Source organism: Python bivittatus, unplaced genomic scaffold (genome assembly GCF_059951505.1).
Source record: "Python bivittatus isolate LINGU-HERP-01145 unplaced genomic scaffold, Pbiv_v1 ctg000980_np1212, whole genome shotgun sequence".
NCBI classification, from domain to species: Eukaryota; Metazoa; Chordata; class Lepidosauria; order Squamata; family Pythonidae; genus Python; species Python bivittatus.
In genome coordinates, this window is record NW_028277125.1 from 20,687,080 (window position 1) to 20,698,071 (window position 10,992).

General features: G+C 36.9%; 1 protein-coding gene across 1 annotated transcript in view; it reads right to left on the reverse strand.

Moving 5' to 3' along the window:
- GFM1 (G elongation factor mitochondrial 1) overlaps positions 1-9,703 on the reverse strand; it is a 51,733-nt gene extending 42,030 nt beyond the window's left edge. The window contains exons 1-4 of the mRNA XM_007432918.4: positions 9,545-9,703; positions 7,220-7,372; positions 5,279-5,411; positions 3,192-3,396 (exon numbers count right to left, since the gene is read on the reverse strand). Coding sequence (XP_007432980.1) covers positions 3,192-3,396; positions 5,279-5,411; positions 7,220-7,372; positions 9,545-9,592 — 539 coding nt within the window. The 5' untranslated portion in view covers positions 9,593-9,703. The remainder of the gene's footprint in view (positions 1-3,191; positions 3,397-5,278; positions 5,412-7,219; positions 7,373-9,544) is intronic.
- Positions 9,704-10,992: the final 1,289 nt, after the last annotated feature.

The window sequence follows — 10,992 nt, forward strand, 5'->3', positions numbered from 1 at the left end:
GGTCTATTTCTTCCATTATAAGCCCCTTGAGCCTGGGATAATGATTGGGGATCTTTCTAAAGATTCTAAAGTTGAAAATGAAAATGACAGGGATAATCTCTGACTTCTCCATCATGACTTCTGTTCTCTAGGCATTGAATGCAGTGGAGCACAATCTTCCCCTGCTGATCTGATACAACTTCTGCATATCTGGCATGAATTAAGAGTTTGAGACATCACATCTAGGAGGACATTATATACACAAAGGGTAATGGGCTTTAATTTTAAAGGTGAAACGAGATATATTTAAATTCTTAAATGTAAATATTTGCAACATTCTTGACTGACAGAACATTCTAAATGTTTACATTTTTTATTCAGAAAAACATAATCACCTATTGGTGGAACTGGTAAGAGTGAGATGAGCAAATACACTACTGCTGCTGCTGCTGCTACTGCAGCTACTACTACTACTAATTTATTAAACTTGTATGCTGCCCAACCCTCAATAACTCTAAGTTTCAGACAATGCAACCATCACAGGTCACATCGTGGCTGAGAAGTTTAGGATGCTTTCATTACATTTTGATTCTGTGGCATTTGTTTCAGGTGATCATCAGCAGTATTACTTTATTACATGATTTATGTTTTCATGCTAGGTTTTTTTTATTTATTTATTTAATCTATATTTCAAATTTAGTCACTCTCCATCTCACTTTTAAGTTCTGGATGGTACACAGCCTTGGCAAAACTAGAGAAATTGTACATTTATATTCATAGACAAGTTCCTGGTCTTAGAGAGAGCTACCATTTTGTCCAATTGACCTCGTAAAAGGAAGAAATTACTGTGTTCACTGATCACTTATTCAGAATAATTATCTGACAACAGAAGATTTATATATTGCAATTAAGCAGCTGGCTTTAGTTTTTTTCATATTTTGCAGTGAAATTATCTGTACACTATAGCGAGGAAATCATTGCTATATCAGCTTACTGGGAGTTACAATAGTCTTGATACAAATGGACAGTGATATTTAACTACTTTACCTACTGGCCCTTTGGGAAGACAGCTCACAATTCAATAATTTTATTTCAGTCAATGACCAATCAATCCAAAACTCAGACTGCATATGTTAAGCCTCTGTCTGTATCCCTCTAGGCATCACTGACTTGTTTTGGGAGGTGGGGAGGGTATTTATATTTTTATTAAGTTTTATAGGCATTACATTTTCTTTAAAAAATCCATATTAATTAGGTACAAATAAATGAGTATATATATGCCAAAATAGCAAAGAAAATCTAAACTAAAATAAAATAAAAAGGACTAAAAAAGAACAAAGGGACAAGAAAAAAATAAAATGAACTGAAAAAACACCATTACAAATAGACAAAAAAGGAAAATAAAGAAAAATAATAATAAAAATACCAAGCTAATCAAATGTAAAGATCATACTAAACTTTTACATTTGATCATTATCATGCAATTTTTTAGCAACAAATTGAACCTAGTCCATATGGAATCATAAGATACAATCTTGCCTCTCTTTAATACATCCATTTCAAAGGCTGATTGTTGACAAATTTCATTACTACTAACTGTTCGCATTCATTATCCATATAGGTCCAGGGGATATTTTTATGGCTCTAAGAGCCATATTTATGTGCTGGGCAGTTATTCAGAGAATGAGGATCATTATTTTTGGTATTCAAAGTAGACATGAAACACATCAGCAGAGCAAGGTCAGAATTAATGTTATCCCTTCACTAATCACATATATTTATATTTATTGAGTTAGGGTCTGCAACCCTGGTGCTGGCTGCTGATAACAATACCAGCTTAATGGTAGTATTCTTATGAATGTGTTCATGTATCAGGAACATATGAGCCATGGTTGCCAAAGAGAGACATGGTCACCTAGGATCAGTGAACCACTGCACAAAATGGCAACACTGGATACAAAAAGATTCTGAGTTGGGCAGGTTATAGAGGCTGATCATCATTATTGATAATTAGCCCTTCTGGTTGCCAAAGGAAAATGAAACATTGCTTGGTGGAAGTAAATAGTATAGCTGCGAGTCTAACTACCAGATGATCAAGGAAGCAATCCTATTAAATTACTCTAAGACAAGCTGCTCCTAAAACTGCACTGAGCGGGTATCTCTATCTGAGAGTACAGCTTGTAAGAGGGGACTCCCATAACTGGACACTGCTCCACAGAAAGCAATTCACTACACATAGAACATTAGCATGTCAAGGGCAGAATCCTTTTCTCTGACAAAAAGGTCCAGTGCAGGCATTCAAAGCCTCATGGAGTAGAATTGTGTAAAGCAAAGTTCCCATCACCTTTCCCAATTGTCATGGGAAAACATTGGACAGATATGGCAGAAGGAACAGGACAGTAAGCACATCCCCAGTGTCTCTCGTCACATAAGGATAAAAATGACAGACTAAGGATTTATTATACAGAAATAGCTTTTAAATGGTGGAGTACTCATTCATGTACTGAATGAAATACAACTCAAATACAGGTTTACTTAAAGATGATATAGAGAAGTTCAGAAATACTATCAATGGCAAGATTTGGATCATGCTGCCAGCTCTTTAGAACTTTAAGTTAGATCAGATCTGTTTTTATACAAGGATGAAAGGATATCAGCATTTGTGTCCTGACCATAAATAACATATAGGATACAGAATAAAAATTCTATCATTCACGGACTTTAACAGCATATGGAACAAAGCTTTCCACAGCAATGTCTAATATCCATTTCAAATAAATAATGAAAACAATTAATTAGGAAGGGCCTACAATTCATTGTGCATGTATCAGTAAGCATAGTAACACATAATCTTTAAAAGTAAAGATGTGCAATGCTCACTGATTCAGAAACTTCAGACTATTCCATTTTTCTTCTAGACAATGCCATTTCATTCAAGACACTGTGACTGGGGCACTCTGAAATGCTTTTGGTTCAGAAGATTTATTTTCAGAAACTGCTGAACCAATCCAATAAGGCATGTTCCAGAGTAGAAATGGAATATTCTTGAGTTCTCTGGAATGTTCTGTTCCCAAATCACTCCCTATGTAAGAAGCATGATATACACAAAATGTAAGTATATTATGAATGTAGTTTAATAATTTTGAGCTGTTTTTTTACTGAATGAAAAGTGGACTGGTAGGTGGGATGTATTTAAATTTAGAAGCTCATACCTTAGTTGTTGTATTGCTCTGTTTGGGTTTGAGCCCGTGCGATCCAATTTATTGATAAAGGTCAAGAACGGAACATTGTATCGCTTCATTTGTTTGTTCACTGTCATTGTCTGGCACTGAACCCCTCCAACAGCACACAAGACGAGAATGGCTCCATCGAGAACTCTCAGTGACCTTTCTACTTCTATTGTGAAATCAACGTGCCCTGAAAATGAAGTAATTGTATAAAAGTTTTAAACTAGCTTAAGATTCCCTGCTGTTACTGAATTTACACTACATTTCCCACTCTACATGGCTTTCAGAAATGGCAAGCAACAAATGTAGGCCAAAACCAACATTTAATTATGTCACTAATTAAGTCTCCGAATACTATACTAACAGCAGATTTAGTATACTAACCATACTATACTAACAGCAGATTTTAATTTACCAGATAATATACCTTTTTAGATCAAAATCATATTCTAGTAATGCACCAAACATGGGGGGGGGGGAGAAATAAGAAATAAAAGCCCACTTCAAAGCAAATGTGATAGTAAAAACACAATCCTTATAATGTGAGAAGTAAAAACGTATAAAGTAAAACTTTAATTAGAAAATGTTAGGGATTTAATTAATTAAAGAACTTAAGTTGGCATACATGGCTCTTTCTACCCAATATATCTTCACAGCACCCCCTGGAGATAGGCTGAGAGACAGAAGCTGACTAGGACAGTTCTCCTAAGTGAGCCTCATAGCAGAGTGGAGATTTGAACATAACTTAAATCTAAATTCCCACTCATCTTTAACCTCAGAAGAGAGCCATCAGCAAATCTTCCCCTATAAGCATAACATATCTCAGGCTTTTAGGAGATAAAACAGCCACCGCCAGGCAAAATCACCACCCTCCTCCTCCTCCTCCTGCTGCTGCAAATAGAAGTAGAATGATTATGGCAAAAAAAAGCAAAGATAGTACCAATAGTTCTAGGTGCCTTGGGTGCAATCCCAAAACATCTGGAGCGCCACTTGAACACCATCAGCATTGACAAAAACCATCAGTCAATTGCAAAAGGCAGCTTTACTTGGAACAGCTTACATCCTGCGACAATACTTTCAACACCATCACACAACAACATCTGCCTATCCCAGGTCCTTGGGCAGGACTCGATAGGTGGACAAAAATGCCAAATCCAGTCTAAACATCTGGTTGACTGTGTAACCCACAACAGTAATAATAAATTTTTGTAGAAAGTATTGTGGACATGCTACCAATGATTTCTGAAATCTAATTTCCAAAGTAAAAGGTACATTAGTGCTGCTGGAAAAACGGAAGAGATACACTGAGTAAAACTGAGAAAGAACTAAATCTAAACTCACAGTTGCATGCCAATATATGCTCATTCATACTCATTAGAAGATAGTTAATAAGAATTTCAGTGGATATTGTCAAACTAATCCCTTTCAGAAATCTCTATGACGTAATTGCTCCAAACTGATATCTTTAAATATATGCATTTATTTATTAGACGTCTATTCCACCTTTCATTTGGGAGCTCAAGAAAACATATACAGCATTTCCTCTCCTATTTTTTCCCACAATAACTTTGTGAAGTAGGTTGGACTGAGTGCGTGAATGGCCCAAGGCCACCCAGTGAGCTTCTGCGTCTAAGAATGGACTAGAACCTGGGTCTCTCTGCTCCTAGGCAATATCTTAACCATTACGTCACACTGTCTAGACCACAACCCTTAAATTCTCAGTCTGGGTGAATCCAACATACTTGGAGGTCATCAGACTGGGAAAAGTCGCTGAATGACATGATGGCCATACAAGACTACCACAATCAGGCTTTCTGTGACTGGTGAGCTGAAATAATAGACGCTAAAATGAATAAGAACAAGAAGTTCAAGTTCCACTTTATATGTATATTTAGAAGAATTCTGGTTAACAACAGTCTACTGGGAAGCCTCATACTGCCAATCCTATTTGCTAAACAGTTAAAAAAAAAGATCACAAACCAGATTTGTAAGTATAAAACAGGTATCTTCTTTACAGTAGATGGAAATGATCCATGTGGAAAACCGAACATGGTATGCAAGGACCACGTTACCTGGGGTATCAATTATGTTAATATTTGTGCCTTTCCACAAGGTGTACGTTGCGGCAGACTGAATAGTGATCCCTCGCTGTCGTTCCAAGTCCATGGAGTCCATGACAGCCCCTACCCCATCTTTCCCTTTTACCTAACATGAAAGAAAGCATATCAATGTTTTTGTATATGCACTGATGTCATTTTATATAAAATAAAGAGCTACTGAAGGTCGCACAATTTAGTTCTACTCAGATTTTTCAGATCAAAATCTAATCCTAAACATCTTAAGAGAGAAAGAGAGAGAAGATAGATAATATTTAAAAAGTCACAAAAGGGCAATTGTTTTCAAGGACGATTTAAAATGTCACAAAGTAATGAAGAGTTCATGACTGGTTTTTATCTGACAAGGTACAATTATTATATCAGCTTTGATGTATTCTGAAATATTTTACATCTAACTGGGTAGTAAGCCAATTAAGCCTGAAACCTTCACACGTTTATTCATAATGGTCAGATGATTAATAGGGAACAGATGTTTCAAGGAGAAGCATAACACCGGCCACTTAAGATTTATACACTGAATTGGACTTGCAAGTAAACACGTCATCAGTGTTACTGTTTCAAGATAGACTGAATAGTCTAATCTGAAATTCAGGGGCCCTCAAAACATTTTTTTCTGCAAAGTCAATCTTTTCAGCTCATTCTTGAAGTTGGGTATAAACGTCAACTTTAAATGAAACAAGGATTCAAGACAATCAATGCACTGCATTCCCATATTTTCAGATAGTATCAAGCAACAATTTTTCTATAGTATTATAAAACATATTCACCCTCTCTTGGAATTTAAAAAAATTTGTCACTGAATTCAAAGCTTCATGTGTGAACAACAGGACCAAAGTTTGATGCTTGTTTCATTTATTTCATAAACAGTCATCCAAAACATGATCTGCCAATCACCCTTTTACATTCAACGAACAATCTCTCCCAATGTTGTATAGGAATGTTGTCTCGTTCCTCCATGGTGAACTGCTTCAATTCAGTAGCAACTGAAAATTTTCTAACATGAAGTGCTTGCTGAAGTCCTGCTACACTTCTATGAAATTTTGATCTGGGCCTTTAAAAAAAAACTGAATTTGTACTTTTTTCATCCATTTTCTTGTAAATGTATCTGTATGTTTGACACCCACCTACACTTCAGTTTTAGCTGATGGACAAATGGGCTGATAGTCTTCTACAAAATTATCTGGTTAAAAAGCTGAATTTGTGATTACTTCAACCATGGAAAATCACCCACTGAAGCAGCAGAGCATTCTAATATCATGTTACTACTGTCTCCATACTTGACAGTTGGTATGAGATTGTGAATGAATGTTTGGTTTCTGTCAGATATAACATTCAGGCAGCCCTCTCCCTCCCTCCAGAATCCCACTTTTGATTCATTTGTCCAAAGAAAAAATTCTCCAGAACTCTAGAAGGCCACACAGGTGCTTTCTGAAACAAGCATCAAATCAGCCTATTGTTTAGTGAAGTGCTCACACAAAGGCTCCTAGTTATCTCTGTAACTGAACTGATTAAATTAAGGGGGCAATTACTTTTTCACCTGGAACACTGCATATTGGATTACTCTGTTCATAAAAAAAACAAAGCAATGGTCTTACTTGTTCAATCATACTCTCTTTATATACCAGAAAGACATACATGAAACTCCAATCTTATCCAGCAGCAAAGATATGAAAAAATTCAGAATTTAAAAGAGGACAAATACAGGGGTCATCTCTTTCATTATATTTTTAATAACATGGAGTCAAATATTGCCTCTGACATTCCTGTATGTTCTGTTTATTTCATGGCCCCTGCATGCATGTAATCTTAAGTTTTCCTCTGTACTCTGGAAGATTCACCAATAAAACAGAAACAATGGGATTACATAATAATAAGTACCAATGTATTCATAAATACCTCATGCATTTCTGCTATCTTTCCTGTATAAAATAGTACACGTTCAGTTAATGTAGTCTTTCCTGAGTCAATGTGCGCAGAAATGCCTATGTTCCGGATCTTTTCATTGGGAAAAATTCCTGAAGAACACCATCTACAGCTATATAACATGAGCTGGAAAAAAAAAGCATAAGCTGTAACAATAATGTAATATATATATTAAATACAAAATATGATTAACATAAATGTTCAATGTAATAGCCTATTTGGTGGTTCTGGTATGACAGTCCCCTTCCCTACCATGCATAAACTAATGATTTCATTGGGGTTAGGGTTGGGCAAGAAATATGCTATTTTTAATAATTATAATTTAATCTATATCTCAAATAAAACAATGACAGGGCTTACTAATTTTATAAAATAAACATTTTATAAACATTTTATAAAATAATACCTTCCATTGAAAATGAAAAATAAAACAATCAAATTTAAAATTTACATTTTAGTGGGAAAGATGAGATAGATGAATTTCAGTTACTACTGAAATCTGTACTTTTAAAAACTGCTTCCATCATTTCCTCTTCCACTTTTCTTCTGGATCAACATATGCTCTTTGTAGCGACAATTGTGGAAAATCCTGACTTCACTGTTGGCTTTCCTTACAAACCAAATACTGTGTGTTGCAAGAACAGTATGTTGCAACAATGAACCAAAAAAGGACAAATGTTAGCAAATAATTATACATTGCTTTGGTTGCAAAGTAAATTGAAGATAAGTGAATATCATGGTTTAATATTTCAATTAAGATTGATTTTAGAAGGTCAGATGGAAATGTTTAAAAATATCCTATCAAAATAAGTTGCTAACTCGTTGGTTAGTTTGGAACAATTCTTCCTACAGAATTGGGGGGGGAAATCTCTTTTATATAGTTAGGCCTTCTAGTGTGATATTGTTCCATTCCTGTTTTTTGTTGTTTTAATCAGTAATTAAATCACTGCAATTGGGCGGTATGTAGATCTGCTAAATAAAAATAGTATTCCTGAAATATTTGAATACTTTTAAAGAATATATCAGCATATCCTTTATGATACTAAAATTTATTAATAATGACCAAATGTTGGCCACCTCCTCTGGAACAGCTTATCTCCTCAAAATTGCCTCTTCCTTAATTAGGCTTTAAAAGTACTGTTAAAACTTGGTTCTTCCAAAAGGCATTTAAGGACAAGATGGAAGGCTATGGACATTATGATTTATTTTTGTGTGGACAGAGGGACTCTATTATTTTTTTACTCTTCTGTGTATTATCTGTGTAAGCCAATGAGATACTCCTTGTTTGGAATGGCATATCAGCTGTAGTAAACAAATAATTTTGAATGACAGGCTGTAAGAAACAATCATGAACAGTAGCTGCAGTTCTGGCCTTCAGCAACAAATTATTTTCTATACTGTACTGTATTTAGACATGTAGGCATTAATCAACGGCATATTTCATAAATATTCTCTGATGCTACTTACACAGATAAATGCCATAACAAATGCCAGATAAATGACAAAATCAATAGAAATCTACCAGAGTATATATCTCAATATTTATACTTGTTCTTTGTGTGTATCCATTATAATTGAAACACGTTTTTCAATTATTGTTGTTGTTGTTGTTTAGTCGTTAAGTTGTGTCCGACTTTTCGTGACCCCATGAACCATATTGCGCCAGGCCTTCCTGTTCTTCACTGCCTCCCTGAGTTTGCTCAGTTTCGATAGAACTTAGTTACAGTTTGTTCAGTTATGTTTCCAAAGCTTATCCTAACGGGATACCACCATGAGTTTTTAGCATTCTGAAGTCGCACAACTGTTGGCTGGACTTCATAAGGTTTGGGATAATTAAATATAAAATGTACATTTCTATTCAGAACTGATAACCATCCATTCTGAAAGAAACAATTTAGCTTAGCTTCTTTAAGATCATCAGAAGTCTGCTAGAAATTAAGATCTCCCAAATCAACTCGCAGGAAGCTTCGAAAGCAAGTCACTCACACAATATAATCCTTGCTCCCCATACAGGTGAAGCAGCTTTCTTTAATATTAAATCAATATCTGACCCACGTTGCCTAAAGTAACTCATGCCATTTCAAGAGGCGTACAGCAGGCTGAACATTACTGTAAGTTTTCAGCTGTTGGATTTTTACGTATCCAGTAGCTCCCGAAGGAAAGAGATTCTGCTTTTAATGACAACTCAAGTTCCCCCCCCAGCCCAGGCGCAGAAGTTTAGGGACCCTCTCCTCTTCCCACTCCACCCCCAGCATGCCTAAGGCTGCTCTGGTCCCACTTAAACTCCCCGCTCGGTACCTGTTGCCGGGGCAACACCAGACCCAAGAGCCGTCGACACCTCAACATCGCGAAAACGCCAGCGCCTCCCTTCCCAAAAGTCACGCCGGACACGACTCTTGGAACTTCACTTCCGGCCTGAGCCGGTTAATGCTTCCGGAGCATGGAAGCGGATCATAGAACCACCTCGGCCGTTCCCCCGTCCCAGGAAGCCCGCTTCTACAGCGCCCCCAACACCTGGGAGGAAAGAAGCGCTTCGAAGGAGCTGATCCGTCCTGATACCCACGACCTCGGGTTGCGAGGAAGAGAGCCCGTTTGTGTTCTTGCGTGCGCTTCGGAAACAGGGCTGGGGGCTGGTTTTGTTGCTTTAGCCCCGAATCTTTGTTCAGTATCCAGGCTTGGAGGCTTCCTTGCAGACCGCCCTTTCTGGAGTAGAGCCATAAGTAGACTCGAATTCGTGAGATGCAATAGGTTGTAACCAGTCAATTAATGTTATTTATGCCCTAGTGATTTTGGTTGATCTAAAAACAAGCTGAGCAGGGTCAGACCTGATTAGTCCGTGATTGGGACACCTCCAAGAAATCTCAGGGCTAAAGACCAGTTTGGAAAACCAGATGTTTAAGATGGGTGCCACATAGGTATATCAACAAGTAAACAAATAAGTCTTGGAAGAAAGTAACGGGAAATCACTTCACACCACTGCAGTAAAACTACTAGGTTGCATCCATGAACTCACAGGAACTGGATTTGATTTGAGTCAGCTGTTACTTTTACCTTTATATCTGATCACCACTACAACTCCAAGGACCCCGTTGCACAGTATTTATCTATACAACCACGTAATGGAAAAGTGGGTGATTAGCCCAAGGTCATCCAGGTTCAACTAATCCTACACCACAAATTAGCCAGCCACATTTTACTGTAGCACCTTGTGTGAACTGAACCCAGATTATGATTGGGTTGTAGATTCAGAAAACTAGGTTAATTCATCAATCCATGCTTAATGGTTGACTGAAAGGTCACATTAAGTTTTAATGAAATGTTGCAAGGGCTTCTCATCAGTGAGAACATATCACACTGGGAAGAGTTCTCATCTCATTCCAAGGTGTTTTCTTCTTTAGAATAAGGACAAAGATCCAATGTGATTTAGAGCCACATAGATGTGGAACCATGATGTATCTGTTAACGTTCAAAGGAAGAAGGTGTTACACTTTGATTTTGTCCATATTTAAATTATTTATTACTCGGGACATCAGTGTAGCTAGGCAACATGAGCCAAATATTTTTTTTCAGGCAGAGAATCAGCCACACGACTCTATGTTTGGAACTTCTAAATTGAGAATGTGGAATGCCACCAGCACACACACAACAGATAGAGCTTTTGAGCATCTTTCATGCCCAACTGCTGCTGAAGACCCAGAAATGTAACTAAAACTTTTGCCAACAGTTCACTCCCCGCCATACATTAA